This window comes from Arachis hypogaea, chromosome 11 (genome assembly GCF_003086295.3).
Source record: "Arachis hypogaea cultivar Tifrunner chromosome 11, arahy.Tifrunner.gnm2.J5K5, whole genome shotgun sequence".
Lineage (NCBI taxonomy): Eukaryota > Viridiplantae > Streptophyta > Magnoliopsida > Fabales > Fabaceae > Arachis > Arachis hypogaea.
This window is the reverse complement of record NC_092046.1, coordinates 65,681,608-65,704,593: the sequence shown is the minus strand read 5'-3', so window position 1 is coordinate 65,704,593 and position 22,986 is coordinate 65,681,608. Positions and strand designations below refer to the sequence as shown.

Genomic DNA, 22,986 nt, shown 5'->3' with positions numbered 1-22,986 from the left:
GCAGTTGATCTCGTTGGGGGGAATCCAGGTCGTGCAGGGGATGGCACTGGTTCTTTTGAGGTCAGCGGCAAGGGAGTGTCGCGCTCTCCTTTGGAAGGGGATGGGGCTAGCTTGGGAGATGAGTTGGCAGAGGGCAGGGACAGTGGCTGTCAGGGAGTGGTAGATACTGGTGTTCAGGGGAGAGTTTCAGCGGGTGTGCAAGAGGCCCCTTCTAATGCAGTGAGCGAAGCTGAGACGGAAACATCAGAGAACAAATGGACAGCTGATATGCAAGAAAACCGGGAAGCCTGGAAGCTTGCAGTAGAATCTGGAGCGGTGCAGTATGATGAGGAAGATGACATCATGGCCATTCTACAGGCACAGAATGAGTTAATTGCGCAGAAGAAAAAACAGGCTAAGCGAAAGGAGAAAGCACGGAGGAGTCGGCCGAAGAATCGGAAAAAGGTGTGTATAAGTACTATACGATGATTTTTAGTTCTTGGAATATTAGGGGGTTGAAGGGGGTTGGTAAACTAAGTATGATTAAGAATTTTCGGAGAAAGTTTAATGTGCATATGCTAGGCTTGATAGAGACTAAGACAGAGATGGTGACAAATTTTGATATAGCGCAACTGTGGGGAAATGGCGCAGTTAAATGGGAGTTAGTTGGTTCGGTTGGTGCTGCGGGGGGACTGGTATTAATGTGGGACGACATGGTGTTTCGGATGAACAACTGTTATAAAGGGGCTCGCTGGATATGCTTGGAAGGTGTACTGCTAAAAACTAACTTTTCCTGTGCTTTCTGTCTAGTTTATGGGCCACATGAAAGGGCGGAAAAACTCATTATGTGGGAAGAGTTGAGCTTTCTATCTGGGTTATGCCAAGTACCGTTCTGTTATATGGGGGATTTTAACGAGGTAACTCATGTAGAAGAGAGAAAGGGTGCTATTTCTTTAACAGTGTCCGCAGAAGAGTTTAAATCGTGGATACAGGATATGGAGTTAGTGGACTTGGCAATAACTGATCGCTTATTCACCTGGTTCAGAGGGCAATCATGTAGCCGCATTGATAGGGGACTGGTTAGTTTAGAGTGGCTAGAAGAGTTTCCTGATACAAGACTGAGAGGGGGACCTAGAGGGTTATCAGACCATTGCCCAATGATCTTGGAGGTTAACCGGATTAGCGGGGGACCAAGACCGTTTCGGAGCTTGGATTCGTGGTTTACCCATGATGGGTTCTTGAGAATGGTGAAGGAGGAGTGGAGGAACTTGGGGGAGGGACAGTTCATTGATAAACTAAAGGCTCTGACGACTCCGCTGAGCAGATGGCATAGAGCCAATTTTGGGAATATGGACCAAAGGATTACACAGCTGGAGGATGAAATTAAGAAAGTAGATGACATGGTAAGTACTGGCACGACTGATGGGACTATTGAAGCAAGAAGGAGAGCGTTGGTAAGCTTCTGTAGAAAATGGTATATCAGGAAGGAGCTTCATTGGAAGCAAATGTCCAGATCGCGGCACGTGAAGGAAATGGATAAAAATACCCGCTACTTCCACAATCTAGCCTCAGCACGAAGAAGGTCGAATATGATTGATTCCTTAATGGTTAATGGGAGGTTGATAAGGAACCAGGCGAGGATCAAGACGGCTATTCGAGACTTCTATAAGGGATTGTACCACTAGGAGACATCGCCAGTGATTGGGTTCAGGGACGGGCTTGTAAAGCAGATCAACGAGGAAGAGGCACTGGAGCTAGAGATGCTGCCAACTGTTGAAGAAATAAAGGAGGCAGTGTGGGATTGTGAGTCAACAAAGGCGCCAGGTAGTGATGGGTACAACATGAACTTCATAAAAAAATGCTGGGATGACTTAGGAAGGGAGTTCACTGATGCGGTGCTAGGCTTCTTCCTTTCGGCTACACTTCCTAGAGACTCGAATGTTACGTGGGTTACGCTGGTGCCAAAGTTTACTGGAGCCAGAGAAATAAAGGACCTCAGACCGATTAGTATGGTGGGGTGTGTCTATAAGGTCATATCCAAGGTGTTGGTTAGGAGGATGCGAAAGGTAATGCCGGGGTTGGTAGGAGAGACTCAGAGCGCCTTCGTTAAGGGTAGGAAAATCCATGATGGGGCCCTGATCGCCTGTGAAACAGTGCACTGGCTAAAAACACGAAAAAAGAGCGCCGCAATAATAAAGCTGGACTTCCAAAAGGCTTATGATAGAGTCAAGTGGGGCTTTGTGGATATTGTCTTGCAGAAGATGGGGTTTGGCCAGAGGTGGAGAGGTTGGATAAAGGAGTGTGTCACCACTGCATCTATGTCATTGCTTGTCAATGGATCACCTTCGAAGCCTTTCAAAATGGAACGGGGTCTACGGCAAGGTGACCCGTTGTCCCCATTTCTGTTCGTGTTAGTTGTAGATGTTTTGCATCGAATGATTGGAGAGGCAGTGAGGAATGGCCGTATAACTCCGTTACTGCTTGGTAGAGATAATATTGAGTTGTCTCACTTGCAGTTTGCAGATGATACTATTCTTTTCTGTCCGCCTGATGAGGGAACCATCAGGAATTATCATCGGCTACTCAGATGCTTCGAGCTCATGTCGGGATTGGCCATTAATTTTGAAAAGTCCAGCCTTATACCGGTCAGCTGTGAGAGGATGTGGGTCCGAAGGATGTGTCGGTTACTGGGTTGTAAAGAGGCTTCATTACCAGTCAGATATCTGGGCATTCCCCTGGGAGCAAATCCGAGACTGGTTAAGACATGGAAACCGGTGATTGATAAGGTGGAAGACAAACTGAGTTTGTGGAAAGCAAAAACTCTTAACAAAGCAGGTAAGCTGGTCCTAATTAAGGCGGTTCTTAGTAGCTTGCCGATTTACTACCTCAGTTTATATAAGATGCCAAAGACAGTGGCAGAGAAGCTAATTTCCCTGCAACGACGGTTCCTGTGGAGTACTGAGGATGGGAGATACGGGGTACCGCTCGTGAAGTGGGAAGTGGTTATGGCTCCAAAGAAGGCAGGTGGGTTGGGAGTTGGGGATGCAGTGATTCGAAATACTGCATTGCTGTTTAAGTGGTGGTGGAGATTCTCGAAAGAAGACTGTCCCTTATGGAAGAAAGTGGTGTGCTCTTGTAATAATATGCATCCTGCAAGAATGGTGGGAGGACAGCCTACTCCCACGCGAGGGGGTCCTTGGAAGGATATATGCCAGCTACAAGTTAGTAAGCCGGGGCTGAGAGATCAGATGATCAGTGGGTTGTCGATGGAGTTAGGGAATGGCAGAACAATCCGATTCTGGGAGGATAGATGGCTACCGGCTGGAGTATTGAAAGATATGTTTCCTAGGCTTTTCTCGGTCTCAACTCTTCATGAATCTGTGATAGCAGACTGTGGCTTTTGGGATGGGCTAGTGTGGATTTGGAGTTTCCAGTGGAGGAGAGAGTTGTTCCAGTGGGAGTTGGACTTAGTACACCAGCTTCATGAGATCTTACAGTCATTCAAGCTTACAAATGGGAGGGAAGATAGTGTGGTATGGAAATTTGATAAAACAGGTGACTACTCAACAAAATCCTTTGTGCGAGTGATGCAGGAGGAAGTCCTACCGGAGGAGGTTACCAGCTATAGCTTCACTAGTGCTGTTTGGAAAGGATTTGTCCCCCCGAGGGTTGAACTCCTTTCTTGGTTTGCGTTAGTCGGAAGGGTCAACACAAAGGATCGACTGTGCAGATTACGGGTTATTGACCAGCAGGACAATAGGTGTCTTCTCTGTGGTAAGCTTGTGGAAACCGCGTATCATCTGTTTCTTAGTTGTGAGATTACATGGCAGGTGTGGTGTGCTTGGCTAATGGCCTTTCAACAAAGGTGGAGCTTTCCGGGTACTTTGAAGGAACATTTTGAGAGTTGGACGAGCTTTACAGGAAGGAAGGTAGATAGGAAGAGATGGTTCACGGGATTCTTTGCAGTTATCTGGACAATTTGGCTAGAAAGGAATGACAGGCTCTTCCGAAATAAGAGTTCAAGAGTAGGGGACATTATTAACAGATCGTTTACGTTCTACGAAGAATGGAGTGGTGCTGAGCCCTTTGGGTGTTGATGACCGGGTCACAGTGTCTAGGAGTTGTATGTTATCTTGTTTTATTCTTACTATAGCTTTGCTATCTGCTCCACTCTGCCGTGTTGAGCTCCCTTTGATTCAAAAAAAAAAGGTCTCAATCATATAAATGCATTCATGCATTGAACAATGGACATATAGAATCAAGTAAAACAAATATCACAATCTTAGAGAAAATAACACACACCAAAATAAAATATTGGTTGATAGGATACAACCAATCAAATAGGCTCAAAATCTCACTAGGCTTGTGTGTTCTAGCTCTAAAATTATCTTCTAAAAGTAATTCTTCAAGCAAGTTCAACAAAAATTTTTTTATTCAAATTAATGAAATGCCCTAAAACAGTTTCTTGGAAAAGAAATCATCACTCTAACCAAGTAGTCCTAACATAAAAATGGGTAGAATATGTACAAACTCTAACTATCATGCAATCTATCATGTAATGCAATAACTAACTAACAAAAAAGATTAAGAATTGGTGTTGGAAAAGGAAGTAGTTACCCACAGAAGTCGATCCTCGACCTCCCCACACTTAAAGATTGGACCGTCCTCGGTGCATCCAAAGATGAGCAAAGGGTGAGTACGGAAAGTCAGACTCCTCCAAAGGTGGGTAGATAGCTGAGGTGCTTGTGGTGATGTTGATGTTGGAATTGCCGACTAGCTACCTTCCTAGGAGCTTGCTCCTTTCTCTCTTGGCGACCTTCCTGAAAAGGAGAAAAAAGGATAAACATTAAGCTAGGAGAGAAAGATATGAAATTAATAAAGTGCAAGTGAGAAAGAATGCCAAATAAGAATAAGGTGTCTCACGTACATGGTCGCGACAACATGTAAGTGAGAAATCAACTAAAACATTGAGGCACATCACTAGCACACGATGCATGAGTCAAGAAAGCACATAAGTATAGAACAAGAAAAGAGCAACTCAAGCATCGAAAGCCAATTCCAACACACAAGGGATGCATCACCAAACAATGAGAAGCACCAAAGCAATCTATTGAATTCACAAAAATTGAGTATGGAATAACCAACACCAAGGTAAAAATAACAAGCTAAGAAAATAAGGAAAAAGAACTAACTACAAATAACAAAATTAAATTGCAATCAATAACAAAAAAGGCAATCACATGCAACAATTAAAGGAAAAATTAGAGAGTAAGAGATGTTTAAAAGTAAACATTTTTAAAGAAGAAGGAGAAGAGATGGAGAAGTGTAATTGAGAAATAATGAGAGAAGTGAGAAGAAGAGATAGGAAGGGAAGAAAGAAATGGGAGAAGGGAAGAAGAAAGAAGAGGAATAAAAGGAAGAAAGGAATATGGAAGAGAGAAGAAATAAGAAAGAAGAAAGAAATGGGAGAAGAGAACAGGGCAGGGCACCCTTCAATTGAACTCGGGACGCTACACGGACGCGTAGACCACGCGTACACGTGAGAGGCATAAAAAACTAGTGACCCACTCGCGTCACCCACGCGCACGCATGAGGAGCAGAGAAAAGAAGGTGACGCATATGCGTCACTCACGCGTACGCGCGGGGCTGTAACGTGCTCTTGGTACCCCACCCGCATGGTTTCAGCACAACTCTCTATTTTGGAACCATGCAGCAGCACCCTCCTGGCACTCTTTTCACATGGTCATTTTTTTTGGGGGGTCACGCGTACGCGTCAGGCAGCGCACGCGTGAGGTGGCCCTCTTTTTTTTTCAAAAGCTTATCGAGAAACTAACAGGCTACCAAAGCAATGCCAAATATTATTAAACAAGCTAAACCACAACTTAAACTAAATAAATGGAAAATGGGAAGAATTTACCATGTTGGGGTGTCTCCCACCTAACAGTTTTGTTTAAAGTCCTTAAGTTGGACAATTGGGGATGTTCTTGCTATGGTGGCTTATACTTAAATTCTTCCTTGAATCCCCACCAATGTTTGCATTTCCAATAGCCTCTAGGATCCCAAATTATGAATACCACCCTTCCAAGAAACCTCAAGCAAGTAGTAAAACCCCAAGATTGATGATTGTTGATGTGTATTCTGGGATCCCAAACTTTGTTTGTCAACACCATTTCTTCTTGATCTTCATGCTTCTAATTGGATGACAAACTTCTTGAATTCTCCTTATGACTCCTAGTCCTCATCCTAATTCCATTGACTTGAGTTTCACTCCACCTATGAATCCTAAAGTTTGAGTTTCACTTAGCAAGGGAGGTATCCAATGGCTTTGACCATGTAAGCTTTACTCCTTTTGGCTCCTCTTCGATGACTTCCACCTCTTGACAACTTCCCTCAACTTCCACATGTTTGTCAACCTCTTCCAACTCTTCCTCATTGACCAAGTCATATGTTGGAGGTTGACGCATTCCTCCTCAACATTGGGTTCACATTCAATGGAAGAAGCTTCAACAAGATCCTTAATGTTACTTGGTGTAGAGTCGTCTTCAATGATGGAACTTTCCTCTTGTTCAACCTTCCATAGATCTTCAACTACTTCTTCTTCTTCAACAATCTACATCCTTTTCACTTGTTGCAAAACACACTCCATTTTCTTGTTCTCAAATTGAGACTCTAAAATCTCCTTCATGCTCTTCTCTTCAGTTGATTCTCTATATTCATCCATAGAAATGTTTTGCTTGTGGCATGAATCCCATGAGTCCAAGGTGGCTTTAATTTTGGCAAGGTTAGCCATGATAGCTTCGCGGTTCTTTTGGGCTTCCTCTTGCTCCTTTTGAAGTATGGTTGCTTGAAGCCGATCCATTGCTTCCTTGAGACGATCCCTTAGCTCTTGTCATATTGCTCTTAGATTGATGGATATTGATATTCTTCCATGGAGGGTTGTGATTGAAAGGAGAATTCATCATGTGGTTGAAAAGGAGATGCATTAAAGCTTGGAGGTTGGAAGGTGCTTTGGTTATTGGTAGAAGGCGGAGGTAGGCGGGATATAAGCTCTTGGAGGGTAGAGGTGAGTGTGGTTTGAAGCTCCATTTTCTCTTGAAGAATAATGCCAAATGTATTATCCATAGGAGCTTGGTTGGAGGGAGAAAAAGAGTTGTAAGGGTAATGATGTTGGAGTGGTGGTGGTTCAATGGGTGCTTGTTCATAATGGTCATAAGTGTGTGCATATGGAGGATATGGATTTGGATTGTGTGGAGGTAATTGGTGGAAATAGGATGTGGATTGAGAGTATGGTGGTTGGAATGATGGTTTTTGAGGACTATGTTGAGAGTATGGTGCTTGGAATGATAGTGGTTGAGTGGCATAATTATGATAGGAACCATCATAACCATTGGAATGATATGCATTATAGGAGGGGTTGCAATCATAGTAGCTTGGTTGATGAGGTTGCCATGATGATTTCTCATATGGATGTGGCTCCCTTCTCAAGAATTCTTTCCTCTCATAATGTGAGTCATCATTAAAGTTTCCACTACCTACAACATAGTCATAACCATATCCAAAACCACAAGGATGAGAATTCATATGGAAAAGAGAAAATCAAAATAAGAATGTCAAAAAGCAAAGAAAAAGCAAACTCCTAATTACTAGCAAACCAAGGAATAACCAAAAAGCAAGATATTCACAACCTGAACATATTCACAATAGCCAATAATATAACACCATTGCAATTCCCCGGCAACAGCGCCAAAAACTTGATGTAGGGGAATCGTCGGTTAGGAATTTTGACAAAATAATTCCATCGAAGTATAGTTCCAAACCAACAATTTATCCACCAATCAAAGTTTAAAAAGGTTGTCACAATACAAATCAAAATAATCGGGAGTATTAATCCCGGGTCGTTCTCCCTAAGAATTGCAACGAAGTGCTCGATTATTGGCTATGAAGGAAAATTTGGGGTTGAGGTAGTAATTGACAAGAAATATAAATAACAAGAAACTAAATGATAATTAACAAACAAAGGGAAAGAAAACTCAAATGGTAAAAGGTTTTGGCAAGGGTTGATGGTTAAGGATCACCATCCTTGTTACTAACCATAATATGATAATTGCAAGGATCAATCACATTTAGTCATCCTCTAACAATTGGAGGAAAGTCAAATGAGTTTTATCAATCCCAATCCATAAGTTCTAGCCACTCACTAATTGAATTTGTGAAGACTAGTGTCAATGGACACCAATTATCAATTACTTGGACATTGGTAACTCAACGTCACCCAAGTTACCACCCCAAGTCAAGAATAGGAAAAATCTACCCTAAGGCTAAAAGAAACATTTCATCAAACACCTAAAATGCAATAAAATCAAACATCATAAAATGCAAGAATTAATTAAAGCCATAACTAACATAAGCAAGAAATCAACAATAACAACTAAAGTAAACATCAAAAGACATGAAAACATAAAATTGTATTGAAAGAAAATTGAAATTGACAAGAGCGTTCATAAACTAAATTGGCAAAATAAAGAAATTAACAAGAGAAGTAGATAAACTAAAGTGCTAGAACAAATAAAAGTAAAGAAAAGCTAAAATGAAGTAAGATTAAAATCTAGATCTAAGAAGAAATTGAAATAAGAACCCTAAAACCTAGAGAGAGGAGAGAGCCTCTCTCTCTAGAATTCTACATCTATCTAAAACTAAAACTAATCTAATGTGTGTTGTGTGTTCCATCCACCTTCACACCCAGCCTCTAATCTGTAGACTGGGCTCGAAACTGAGCCAGAAATGAGCTCTGAAATCGCCCTCAGTGTTTTTCCTTTAGTGAGGCACGTGACGCTTGTCACGCGTACGCGTCGTCTAACTTTGCACAAGGTCACACGTACGCATCAGGACCAGCTTCTCAATTCTTTAGTTCTTTGTATTCCTTCCACTTTTGCATGCTTCATTTCCATCCTCTAAGCCATTCTTGCCCTATAACCCTGAAAACACTTAACAAACATATCACGGCATCGAATGGTAATAAGAGAGGATTAAAAATTAGCAATTTTAAGGCCTATGAAGCCTGTTTTCATTCTTAAGTACAAATTAGGAAGGATCCACAAAACCATGCAATTTATATGAATAAGTGAGAAAATAGTTTACAAAATCCACTCAATTCAATCCAAAAAATACCATAAAATAGTGGTTTATCATACTCCCTTTAAATGAATGGTTAGGTCGACGCAGTTGTTTCCTTGGTTTGTGCGCATGTTTTAATAGAGGAGTTATTAGGCCCGTTACCCTTTGTTTCTTATAAAAGTATTGTGGCCTTTCTTTTTTTATAAAAGTTGGTAGTCCTTTGAACATTTTTACCTTTTGTTTTGGTTGTTTCCACAACTTTTAACAGTAATGTTCAAAGTTATTCTCTTTATTTTCCGGAGAACTTTTCTGCCTTTGAAATGAAGCTAGGTTTTTCATAGTCGACTTTTTGATTTATCTATTTTGCGACTTTAGGACGCTGAGTTTCCTTTATAGGTCCGACTTCGAGTAATCGGCCTTTATCAAGTTACTTTTACTACCCGTTTTTTATCTGATCTCATTGAGATCGCTTTATATGAGCTATTTATGTAACCTCTTATATTAACTTGGACCTCGTCGCTTCATCTTGCCGACCTTGTTTAGGTCGGACAATGATTTTTTGCAGTTTGCCGGACTTAAGTTAATGCGTTCTCAGATAGGAAACTTCTTAGGCTACATGCGTGTCAAGACCTCGGAAGTTCCCGCCCTTGGAGGTCGGACACTTTGTAGTAGTCTTTGCCTAGGACATCTACTATCTTTGTAAGATCCTTTCTAGTTAGCGGCCAGCTTCCTTTCTCCTGACCTTTGTACCCCGATGTCATTCCGGATCAGGATGAGGTCGTTGGCATTAAAGTTCCTTTTGACCACCTTTTGGTTATATCTTAGAGCCATCCTCTGTTTTAGAGCTCCCCCTAATTCGAGCTCTTTCTCAGACTTTTGGGAGGAGGTCGAGCTCTTCTTTTTGTACTTGGGTGTTGGCTCTTTCATTGTAGAAAACTACTCTAGGTGATTCTTCGGTAACTTCTACTGGAATCATGGCCTCCATTCCGTAAACAAGTCAGAAGGATGATTCCCCTGTTGTGGAGTGTGAGGTAGTCCAACATGCCCATAAGACTTGTGGGAGCTCGTCATCCCAAGCTTCCTTCGTGTATTGTAGTCGGCGCTTTAAACTGGCCAGTATGACTTTGTTGGCTGGTTCAACCTGTCCATTGGACTGGTGGTGTTCTATTGAAGTAAACTGGTGTTTAATCTTTAAGTCGACTACCAAATTTCGGAAGGTGGAGTGAGTGAATTGGGTCCCGTTATCCGTAGTGATGGAGTGGGAAACTCCGAACCTTGTGCCAATATTCTTGTATAGGAATTTTCGACTTCTTTGGCCAATGACGGTTGCTAAAGGTTCTGACATGGTGGGCACCTTTTGACGAACTCGGCTGCTTCCATCTGTAAGGTCGGGCAAAAGAAATCGGCCCGGATCACCTTTTTGGCTAGTGACCGAACTCCTAGGTGGTTGCCGCAGATGCCAATGTGTACTTCTTCCAGGACTTCTTTTGTGTTAGAAGTCAGTACACACTTCAAGAGGGGTGTTGAGATCCCTCTTTTGTATAAAACACTGTGAACTAGTGTGTAGTTTTGCGCCTCTTTGATAAGCCTTATGGCTTCCTTTTCGTTCTCGGAAAGTGTTTTAAATTTGAGGTAGTTGACTGTGGGAGTCATCCATCCGAAGTTCTGGTTCGATATGGCTAACGCTTCTGGTTTCAAATTGTCCTCCTCTTTTCATATTGATGGTGTTTGTAAGGTCTCTTGGATAAAACTCTTATTATTGCCCCCTGGCTTGGTGCTGGCTAACTTTGAAAGAGCGTCAGCTCGGGCATTGAATTCTCGGGTTATATGTCGGATGTCACTTTTTACGAAGTATGCCAGTTGTTCTCGAGCTTCCTCTAAGTATTTCTTCATAGTGGGGTCTTTGGCTTGATAGGTTCTATTAATTTGCAAAGTCATTACTTGTGAATCACTGAACACTACCAGCTTTTCAGCCCCCACTTCTTTAGCCAACTTCAGGCCAGCGAGTAAGGCTTCGTATTCTGCTTGGTTGTTAGAGACAGAAAATTCGAATCTCAAGGATAACTCTATCCGAGTTCCTTGGTCACTTTCTAGAATGATTCTGGCCCCATTTCCAGCTTTATTTGATGACTTGTCTACGTATAGGCTCTATGTGGTCGGATCTCCTGGGTTTTCGGTGTATTTAGCGACAAAGTCGGCAAGGTATTGCGACTTGATTGCTGTCCGAGCTTCGTACTTTAGATCGAACTCGAACAGTTCTACTGCCCATTGTAGCATCCGAATGCCAAGTTCGTCTTTTGCAGGATATGTTTCATTGGCTGGTTAGTGCGGACTCTGATGGTGTGAGCCTGAAAGTAGGGTTGGAGTCATCGAGACGTAAGGATAAGGCATAGGTGAACTTCTCTATCTTTTGATGAAATAGATAGGTTGTTGTCCCTTTTCTTCTTCCCGTACCAAGGCAGATGCTATGACCTGACTTGCCACTACTAAGTATAAGATGAGTTCTTCTCCTTTTATAGGTCGGGCGAGTATGGGTGGCTGTCCCAGGAAGACTTTGAAATCTTGGAAGGCTTGTTTGTATTCCTGGGTCCACTCGAATTGTTTGCCCTTCCTTAGGATTGAGTAGAGGGGGAGTGATTTCAGGGCTAATCCTGCTAGAAACCTGGATAGAGCTGCTAACCTCCCATTTAGTTGTTGGACCTCTTTGACACAGGTCGGATTCTTCATATTGAGTATTGCTTGGCACTTGTTTGGATTTGCTTCTATGCCCCTTTGGGTGAACATGAAGCCTAAGAACTTCCCTACTTCCACCGCAAAGGTACATTTCGAAGGGTTTAACCTCATTCCATACTTTCTTATGGTGGCGAATACCTCAGAGAGGTCAGACAATAGTGTCGTGCTCTCTTTGGTTTTGACGAGCATGTCGTCTACGTACACCTCTATGAATTTTTCTTTGTACACCTCCATAAATTCTCCTCCATATTGATGTGCTTCTCCCCCTCTCTTAAATTTCATCTAGAGAGCCCGGATGTCGCTTGGAAATTGACTGGGAGAATGGCCCTTCTTTGAGGCCGTTGACTAGTCCCATGATTACGGATTTAGTGGGTAGGCTCTGGATTTTCAACCATGCTTTGTTGAACTTTTCCATGTAGTCGCGGAGGGTTTCCTCGATCTCTTGTTTGATTCCTAGCAAGCTTGGTGCATGTTTTGGTTTATCCTTCTGGATGGAGAACTTGGTCAGAAACTTTCGGGATAGGTCGTCAAAATTAATTACCGATCCGGGAGGTAAGGTGTCAAACCACATCATGGCCGCCTTAGTTAGGGTGGTCAGGAATGCTTTGCAGCGGGTAGCATCCGAGGTACCTGCCAGGTACATTCTGCTCTTGAAGTTGCTGAGGTGGTACCTGAGGTCAGTCGTCCCGGGGGTTTTAAAATTACTTGGTACTTTGACCTGCAAGATCTTTTCGGAGAATGGGTCTTTTTGCCCCAGAGGGCTGTTTTTTCGATCTGTCTAGCCAGTTCGGCTTCGGAGATCGTTCTCTAGCTTTTGGAGCTTTTCCTCTAGCTCCCTCCGTCGTCTTACCTCTCTCCATAGCTGTTGTTTGGCCTCCTGCTGTCTTTCTGCCTGATATTCGAGTTGTTCTAGCTGATCTCGCTGACTTTGGACGAGCCCCAGTATTTCAGCTGTTTGAGCGGATTCTTCTCCCTCGAGATGACGAACTTCCGAACAGATCCGCCTTGGTCGAGGGTTAGCTGCTGGCCTTTCTTCCTTCGGACATTGTGGTTGGGGTGGTGGTGGTAGTATAATAGCGTTGCCCTCAGGTTGGGGCTCACATTCAGATTCGGATGCCGTATGGCCATCTTCATGCTGGTTGTCCGCCATTGTTGCAGGATGAATTCCAGGTTCCCGGCAACGGTGCCAATGTTCCGAGGGTTACCTGAAACGTTGATGTGGGCCTGAACGTGAGGTCCAGACCCCTTTGTAGGGCAGCGTCCGACTTGTTGATGTCGAGGTGCCGCCTGTCCGAGTTCCTCGTGAGGAGGTGGGAGGTGGTACCTACAAGAGACTCTGATGCTTAAGTTAGCAAGGGATTTAGGCAGGTTTTTAGTATATTAGAACGTGAGTTATACCTTGGGAGTGCCAGTGTATTTATAGTAGAGTTTGATGACCTCCTTGGTGGCAGTAGTTCCATCTTATCTTATCTTATCTTATCTTATATCTTGAGAGCTTGTTGGAGTCTATCTTTTGGAGGAGATAGAGATTTAGTCACGGCTTCTAGAAGCAGTGACCTGCCACGTTGGATAAATGGAGTTGGGCTCCTGGGTCGGTGCCCGACCCCTTCAAAGAGGTCGAGTAGGGGATAAGAGGCCACCTTCCATGGTTGGTCCTTTCATCCTTATTGGGCCTGGTTTTATGTTTGGGACAGAATATGAACACCTTTTATCTATTTAAATGTCCTATTTTAAATTTTGCATACTAAATTGAACTTTTAAAATGCCAAGCTAAGACACTTAAAAAAGATAAAAAAATAAAAATGATGGAAAAATGATGGTAGTTAGGAGGAGGATCAGGAAAGGTTACAAACTTACAATAGATGGCTATGCATTATTTTAGAGACCTGTTTTACGAAGAAATAAGTAATAGAGAGTCCATCAATTGTGTGAATTCCTTTCCGTTAGTCACGGAAGAAATAGTTTGGGAGTCCCTAAAAAGTCCAAACGCAGAGGATATCAAAAGAGCATTTTTCAGTATAGGAGTCTACAAAGCGCCAGAGGAAAATGGAATACCAAGCATTTTTTATCATCAAAATTGGGATCAAATCCATAGGGAGGTAGCGGATGTCATCTACAACCTTTGGAGAAACCCGGAAGCTATCAAGCGGTCCATGGAACTATGATTGTCCTAATTCCAAAAGTGGAAAAGCCGAAATTCCTCAACCAATTCGGCCAATCTCCTTGTGCAATGTTCTTTACAAAGGGCTCTCCAAGATTCTAGTCACGAAGATGAAACCTTTCCTTCAGGATCAGATATCTCTGTTCCAATCCAGCTTTGTGCCGCAAAGAAGCATACATGATAATATGGTGATCGTTCAAGAGATGGTCCACTCCATGAGAAGAATGAGAGGTGAAAGAGGCTATATATCAATTAAAATTGATCTCATGAAGGCGTACGACAAGTTGAGTTAGATTTTTATTGAGGGATCGCTGAAAGAGTTTGGTATCTCCCAGAACTTGAGTGACATAATTATGTAGTGCATCAAGTCTACTCAACTCTCCATTCTGTGGAATGGGCAGAAAACAGAGTGTTTTAACCCCTCCAAGGGAATCAGACAACGCGAGCCAATTTTCCCGTACATTTTTCTGTTATTTGCATGGATAGACTATGGCATATGATTTTAGAAGCCGTGGAGGAGGGGAGCTGGAAACTGATGCGAGTAGGCAGAAATGGGCCACAAATCCCGCACCTAATGTTTGCTGAGGATCTAATCTTTTTCACAGAAGCAACCACAACCCAAATAACCAAGGTCCTCAAAGTCCTTGATGATTTCTGTGGAGCGTCAGGACACCAAGTGAATAGTGCCAAGACAAGTATCTACTTCTCCAAAAATGTGATTGTTTAGACTCGACAAAACATAACAAGTATTAGTGGCTTCTCTGAAGTCAAGGAGATAGGGGGATATCTTGGGGCCATGATTCAAGGGACAAGGTCGAGAAGAGCTAATTTCAATTATATAATTGATAAGGTGAACTCTAAGCTACAAGGGTAGAAATCTAGTTGTTTATCCATGGCTGGAAGAGTGACTCTGGCACAAGCTGTTCTAGGTTCGAGGGCTCAGAGGGATTTTATTTGGGGACATGACACGACTACCAGAGGAGTGCATATGGTTAGCTGGAACAAGATTCGTTCCCGCAAAGGCAGGGTGGATTGGGATTCAGAGACAGGCCTTCACAATCAAGAGAGAAATTCCAACTCTTTATGGGCCAGGGTGCTAGTTGGAAAGTATGGGAAAGGGGCTAATCTGCTAAGGGAAATCATCATGTTGGCCATCTAGTAGGAGATGGGGAAAGAATTATTTTTTGGAAGGACGAGTGGATTGACAACGGTGTAAAGCTTCAGAATTGAGCATCGCCAATAATTACTCAAGAAGAGCAGGATTGGAATGTTAGTAAGTAGAGGAAACTGGGATATTAGCAGACTCGACACTCTCCTCCCTAATTACCATGTAGAGAAGACGGGGAAGATAGAATTATTTGGAGACCTAGTCCGAGAGGAGAATTCTCAAATCAAGCACACATACAAAGCTCTTATTAATCAACAGACTGACAATGATCAAATTTGGAATGGCAAGCTGCGCACAATGGCCTCCTAACCCAAGGAAGAACAGCTGTGTGGACAACAGGGAATAATCCCCTCTGTATGTGGTACAATGCAGAGGTGGAAACTCCTATTCATGCTATAAGGGACTCTCATCTGGGCTTCATATGTAAACCCTCCCTATTTAAACCAATTCTTCAGCCTGAGCATTAATGACTGGATTCATTTAAACCTAACAAGAGACGTTGGAGATGGAAAAGCTTCTTCATGATAACTGCTTGGATGATGTGGAAATTTCGAAATGAATATACTCACATGGGGAGGAATGATCCGGAGAGAATCATGAAGATGAGAATTAGAATGATGGTGGATGAGTGTTACAGAGTCACTCAGGAAGAAAAGAAGGATAACTCCCCCTCTGTTAGGCTTATAAAGTAGAAGGCCCTGCCGAAAAACTAGTTGATGTTAAATATTGATGGAGCGTCAAGAGGCAGCAGTGGCGGTGTGCTCAGAAATGATATTGGAGGTTGGATCACAAAAAAGATGGGAATGCAAAAGCCATCCAAGTTTAAGTTAATGCTATCAATATAGGGCTTGAGATAGCATGGGAAAGAGGAATCGGACAGATCATAGTGGAGACAGATTCTAAGAGCAGTGTGGAATTGATCCAAAACCCACCGGAGACCCACCTTGAGTTGACCCGACCTATTCGCCGAATTAGAAGGACGATGGGGAGGAACTGGGATGTGAAGGTGATCCATGTGGTGCGTGAAGCTAACAAAGTGGCTGATGGTCTAGCAAATTTTATTCTGGATAGTGAGGAAGAAAAAGAGTTCTTTGAACACGCTCCTGGAGTCGTGAGGTTATCACTTTTTGCTGATAGTTCAGTGGTTCTTCAACCCCGAAGAGTGTAGCTGTGTTTTCCTTTTTCAAAGCTATTAACTCGAAGCCTAAAAAGAACTAACCCATTTCCACCCTTAAGTCAAAATAAAAGTAACATCAGCCAATCACCAAAAAAAAAATGACATCAGTCACCAATAACCTTTTCGTATTCGTTAATAAATCCATCCTATTTATCTCCACCAAAAAACATAATCCAGCCTAATTATAGCAACTTTCAATCTCACGCATTCAGTACTCCCTCATCTAAATCGAAAAAGAAAAACTACTATTCTATCGACAAAGTATAGGGATTTTGATTATTGGATGACCGACAATTGTGTTTTCCTTTCTAAGGCCCAACCGCCCAAGGAATCAATCTGTCTAATTCTTTTTTATGGACTTGGGGTTAATTTTATTTAATGGAGTTGACAAAATACCTCATCATAGCATGGACTATAAAGTTTAAACTTTAATTCAATGTGATGGCTCAGGCATTATGCGAATTTGCAAAGATCCCCAATGTACATAGAAGTCTCCAACAAATTTTTCACTTTCCTATTTCCCCAAACTATGAAAGCATAGCAACAATAGATAAAGAAATTAAGTTGTTATTACTTATTAATGATACGTGTATGCCAACCTTATATAGGTTTTTAAATTGAAGCAAATAGATCAGATAGAAAATAGATGAGGAGATATGTAACAATCCTAATGAATAGGAAACTTAGCTATCTATCTACTTGTGTTGCATTAACTTCACCCTGTGCTCTTCGCAATGTGTATCGCTACTCACAAAATTTTCCAAGATATGCAACGCAAGGAAGCTCTTGCTGCAAGGTGATAAACTCTTCAGTTACTCGGTCGCGGTGTCCGAGTTTTGTTGCTTGAGTACCATATCCGTGCCTGAAAAAGAGAACACTTAACCGTGAGAATATAGGGGAAAATGGGCAAAAGAATGCACCACATTTATGATAAGATGCACTCGCATTGTTTGATTCATGAAATTGTGTATGGAGTTTAACTGTGATGAGTTTCTATGCAAGTATGATGCATGGAATGAGGTGCTAGCTGTATACGAAAGCTATCAAAATCATAACTACGATAACTAACTGGTTTGTTTCTTAACTATCATAGCTAGCATAGATCATGAACTCAAACCATAACCTTAACAACAGAAGAATGAACATTCTAAAAAACCCTGAAATCCAAACATTTTTCCAAACCATCCATACCTTCCTTGAGTGTTGCAGGGTCCTCCAGAGTAAATTTGAATGAATAGTTTTGGCTGAAAAAGAGAGCAGATTTTTTATAAGTGTTTCAGAAAAATCGCAGCCAAAAATTTACCCAACATCCTTACAAAAATTTCAGGATTTAAGCAATAATAGTTTTCGTTAGAGAACATAGTTAAGAAGGAAAACAACTCTCTTCTCTTTCTAAGATTTCCTTCGTCACTTTCCGATCAAAAAGAATCTTCTAGTTTATGTAATACCTTGTATGGAAGAATGATAGTTGTTTACACATTAAGTAACTGGACTATAGTAGAGTACAACTATCATGTCACTAAAGAAAATATTCAAGGAAACAAAAATAAAAGAATATTATTTTCCATAGGAAAGTTACAATGTTCTACAGCCCAAATGACTTTCTTACTTTATGCAGAACACTGGTGAATAAGATGAACATATTATATCAACATTTAAAATCAGCTCCATCTTGAATGTAACTTTTAGCTGATTCTATCGAACTACCACAGATAAAACTAGATTAATATTCAGTGTCAGAAAGTTTAGCAAAGTAAACAGCAGCCCTGGCAGTCTGGCACTATATAATTCATGCAGTTTTGCAGTCCGTTACTAAGATCCAAAATGATGATTTAAGGAATATATGATGATTAAGATGCGAAACGTACTTTTCCTTGGCGGCTTGACACAGTTGTTAGAGTTGTGGGGGATAAACATAGTGGCTTGAGAAAACAAAATCCTTCTGTTCCGATGCATGCGATGAACAGAATTTCTTATGAAGCCAGAAGGTTCGAGGAAAACACTTAGATTGATAGTCTAAATCGATGTTTGACGAAGGTAAATGGGCCTGATTGCATTCCTCTTCCTTAAGAGAATCAGCTCTAGAACATGAATTCCTTGGAGTCTCTTGAGTAGACATATTCAAGAATGTTTTCCCCGAGCTTAGCAGATTACCTTCGCAACTTCTCAAAGCTGCTACAACATCAGGTAGTGGCACCCGAGAACCAAACTCAGAGGAACAAGTTAGAGTCTGATCTTTCATCATAGGCTTCTCAGAAGTTTGATCAGCATAGTCTGATTCGCTTCCTTGGTCGTCAGAAGGCATCGATTTCCGTAGAATTCTTCGGGAACAATTAAAGAAATTGAAAGATGACCTCTTTAGTCTGGCATACCTAGAAGCTGTGGCACAAGGTACGTAATTGATCCTGAGCTCAATGTTGCAACCCAATATGATCTGCAGGTAACTTGCAATCAGTTTCCACGACTTCTCGGCTCTAGCTACACTGTCACGACGGTGGAATTCCAACTCAGCAGCTGCAAGGCCTGAAAATTGGAACATTCTCCATTCATTAATTAGTATGCAATTTACTATGGAATTTACATCTCATAATAGACAAGAATAATTCTCTTTTCTTTAAACATTAAAGCAGAATAAATAATGACAGTACTGGGAAATATGTAATCCATATAACATAGTATATTCAAGCATTATAGAAGCATATTATCAAGATATGGTAAAGAAAAAAAAGCTTAAACTTTCTACATAAACAAACATAAAAGAAACTAACCACATAGTAGGAAGAGATTACAATATGATGCCATAAATTTTGAAGATGGTTGGAAAAAGAAATCGTAGCTACATGAGTGCAAATGTACCTTGATTGACACAAAGCGAAGATAACTTTCCCTGCTTCCTGAGAAAAGCCTTGAGCCGGCTTGATTGGCATATCTCTGTAGCTTTATACCATATGGAATCCAAAGTTCTTTTCTGATCCTCTTGCAATCCTAATCTATATGACTTTTCATCACATTGACCTGTAGCATTATTCTTCAAGCTCTCCCCTGTTGATGAAGTACTACAGAAATCACCATCTGTATCCATTTGAAGACAATCTTAGAGAAGAAAGTTCAACAATATGAAACCACTCCAATTTTGCCAACACCATATAAGGAAGGGAAAAGTCAAGCTCACCTCTATTGGTAGCACCTTTCAAATACAACTTGTCATCAGTTGCATCAGCAGGTGGATATTCTTCGGCACTTAATTGTAGAAGCGCTGCTGTGAACCATGTTCTTTGATTCTTTGAAATTCTCAATTGCTTCTCTGTTTCTGAAAGTACTTTTAACGCATGACTCAATTTCTGCATGTCTGCTTCAGCTAAAACGAAGAAAACACCCCGTCAGAGACCGTAGAAATAAGATAATGAGCAGCATAGAGTTCTCAATGGGAAGCACAGGCATTAATGGCATTAAAAGTTAAACAGCCAATATACACACTCAAAGCTAATAATTATACTCTTAAAGCACTAACAGGTTTGTCTAATCAAGAATCTTCTTCTGATTTCGGAATCACCGACTTCAGACTTCCCTGCAAGAATGTCCATAATAAGATTTGCAAGCTGTGAAACAAGTTGTAATGGATCTATCCGCGATCTCATCAGCTCCCGGGCTCTTATAACTGTATTTGAAGTGTCAGATGACAAAGCCAGGTCCAACAAGTCAAGCAATTCATCATCTGAAACGACACCAGTCTGCAGAACAACAAAGGTCTCAGGAAAAATGAAGAAAGTTTGAAAAACATACATGTATGGAACAAAGCATGATACTTACGAGCTCATGGGCTAAGGTAAGTGTGATTTTTTTACCAAGCAAACTCAGCTGATCAAGCATCATTTCTGCATCTCTAAGAGAACCACAAGATTTAGCAGCAATAAAATCCAAAGCAACTTGTTCAAAATCAAGACCTTCTTCAACACAGATTTTTTCTAATCTGCTCGCGATATCAACATCTTTAATCTTTGGAAAGTGATACCTCTGAGCCCGGGAAACCACACTTCGAGGAAGGTTATCCAAATCAGGAGTGATCATCACAAAAACCACATATTGAGAAACATTATCTAGGCTATTCAAAAGAGTAGCCCATGTTTCCCCGTTCAAGAACTGGCACTCATCGATAATGTACACCTTAAAGCGTGACGAAACCGGAGGAATACAAGCACTCTTAATTAGGGACTTAACCTTGTCTACATGGTTGATTCTCAAGGAATCCACTTCCTTAACATCTTTACTTCTTCCAGAAAAGAGCGAAATACACTCTTTACACATACCACATGGCCTTTGCACCTCAAGGGATAGGCAATTTAATGCCGCAGAAAATATCCTAGACGCAGATGTCTTTCCGGTACCACGGGGACCATGGAAAAGGTAAAATGATGTTATCCTTCCACTGGAAATGGCCCCCATAAGTGACCTTCCAACCACATTTTGCCCCACCAAATCACCAAAAGATTTTGGCTTAAATTTCATTGATAAACTTCTTGGAGTTTCCAAATTTGGACTATCTCCGCCACCTACGTTTCTTGTGCTTCTGCATCCATAAAGATCAGTCTCATTAGCTTGCTGCAATAACAAAGGAAGATCTTCTACTTCAGAATAATGATTTGATTCTCTAAATCTTGGTGATTTTGACCAACAACAGCTTATTCCACATCCATGTAGATTATCCAAAGCATCTTGAGTTATTCGTACTGAAGCACTATGAGCTGAGAGAGCATCACCAAAAGAAAGGTGTGGACTACCTACATGGCTCACAGTATCACCTGTCGCTTCAGATGGTTTAACTTTTGTAGTCCTGCGCTGCGACTTTCGGGTTTGCTTCAAGTTATCTACCCTCCCTAACTGCGAAGATAAATAGCACAATTCCCCGTCCCTCAAATGATTAACAGACGGCACCATGCCAGCCAGATCCAACCCTCTACCTCCATAGTTGCTGCTACAGCTTTCACTCGGTGATTTATTCCCAACAATGCCTTGCTGATAAGCATTAGAATAAACTAGCTCGTCGTCTCGCTTTGTTTCCTGGCAGGATATCCCATGATAGTTCCTCTTAGAGTTCAAAAGGCCACAATTCAGCTCAAAATCAGCAGTATCCTGCTCTCTATGTCCCTTGAATTCTAAAGTCTTTGATCTAAAACCATCATTGTTATCACTAGAACCGCATGCATGAGAAGCTTCGAGGAAGTGCAGCGAAATCCCATTATTGGAACCGTTTTCCCATTGAACATTGTCAATCAAAGGAGAGAGCTTGTTAATGCAGTTAGTTGATGGATCCCTCAGTGACCTCACCCTCCTCAGTGCCACAAGAGTTTTGGAAATTGGAATATCAACTGAATGCCTTCTACCATCCATCACTCTATTACTCTTACACAATCAAAACCCTCCAAAAATAATGCAAACCCCTACAAGCCAGAGAATAGCATCAAAAACGTAAAAGAAAAGGGATAAAAAGGAGTACTTGATTTTAACCAAACAATAGTACTTAAAAATAAACAATAAAACACAACAGAATGAGGAGGTTTTGGGGTTAAAAACAAAATTTTTGCATTGTTGCTGATTTTTAATTAATGTACTTCATCTTCAAATCTGAGTCACTATCAAACCAAAGAAATGAGAGTAACGGTTAGTTTCTGAATGTGCGCTTTGCAAGACAACTCTCCCGGGGAACACATTATCACACGCAAATTAAACAAACAGAAGAATATAAAAACCAAAGAAGTACCTTCGATCAAAAGAAAAAATATTAGAACGCCATTACAGCATTACAAGTATGGTTTTCTAAATTCTAACCTGTATAGCGCAATGTACTGGTTTCAATCCCCGTAGGAACAAAGGACAACTGGGAACGAAGTCTTAAGAGAATCTTGTGTTCAAATTTTGACACACATGAAGAATAAAAATAAAAATAAAAATTGTTGGAGATGGAAAGTGGAAACAGACAATGCCAAACGGACAAAGGTTGTGAAAAAAAATATAATAAATAAATAAATAGAAATAGATTATATAAACATATAAAATTATAGTAGAGTATAGAGCATTAGAGCGAACCTTAGGAAATGGAAAGAAACATGTTGTTGGAAAATGAGAAAGAAAAATTAAACCCGTTGAATGGAGTAACGTAGAAAACGGGGTGTTGAAAAACACGAGTCTTTGAAAGAAAGAGTGGGGTTGGAGCCTGGTGTATAGTTACTTACTTACCAGTACTTACTACTAGTTAGTAGCAGCTCAGGGTGAGTGGTGGTGAGTAGTAATAATAATAAATAGTAAACGATAGAAGATGGATAGAAGGTGGATGGAGATTGGAGAGGATAAAAGTGGAAAGAAAAGAATGGGATGGTCAATGGTGGTAAAATCTAAAATGTAATAAATGGCAGCGGTTGTTAAGCATGACATGGGGGTAAGTGTTGCTGTGTCACGGACATCTAAGCGCTCAACATGTGTCCATTTCTGTCTACAAACATAGCCCCGACTTGTTTTCTTCGTCGGAGAAGTATTGTTTTCTCTCTCATTTTATACCAAGCTTCTTTAGGCATTCTTAAGTTGAGCTAATTACTAATTCAGTTTCTCAAAAAAATCTCTAAAAAATGTTAATAATAAATTAATTTTTAAATAATTTAA

General features: G+C 41.2%; 2 protein-coding genes across 3 annotated transcripts; one reads left to right on the top strand and one right to left on the bottom strand.

The window, feature by feature from the left end:
* The first annotated feature begins 464 nt into the window (after nt 1–464).
* On the top strand, nt 465–1,664 carry LOC140176134 (uncharacterized). The gene has a single exon (XM_072206021.1). The coding sequence runs from the start codon at nt 465–467 to the stop codon at nt 1,662–1,664; it is 1,200 nt and encodes a 399-aa protein (XP_072062122.1).
* A 15,219-nt stretch (nt 1,665–16,883) lies between these two features.
* Nucleotides 16,884–22,560, bottom strand: LOC112722191 (protein STICHEL-like 2). Of its 2 annotated transcripts, none has more exons than XM_025773161.3 (8): nt 22,417–22,560; nt 20,143–21,770; nt 19,844–20,063; nt 19,505–19,690; nt 19,189–19,404; nt 18,201–18,855; nt 17,524–17,576; nt 16,884–17,194 (listed from the first exon to the last, which is right to left on the bottom strand). In XM_025773161.3, the coding sequence occupies exons 2-6, from the start codon at nt 21,718–21,720 to the stop codon at nt 18,227–18,229; spliced, it is 2,829 nt and encodes a 942-aa protein (XP_025628946.1). In that variant the 5' UTR covers nt 21,721–21,770; nt 22,417–22,560; the 3' UTR covers nt 16,884–17,194; nt 17,524–17,576; nt 18,201–18,226. The 2 variants fall into 2 exon arrangements, with proteins under 2 accessions (XP_025628946.1, XP_025628947.1); XM_025773162.2 differs by lacking the exon at nt 22,417–22,560 and adding an exon at nt 22,159–22,248.
* Nucleotides 22,561–22,986: the final 426 nt, after the last annotated feature.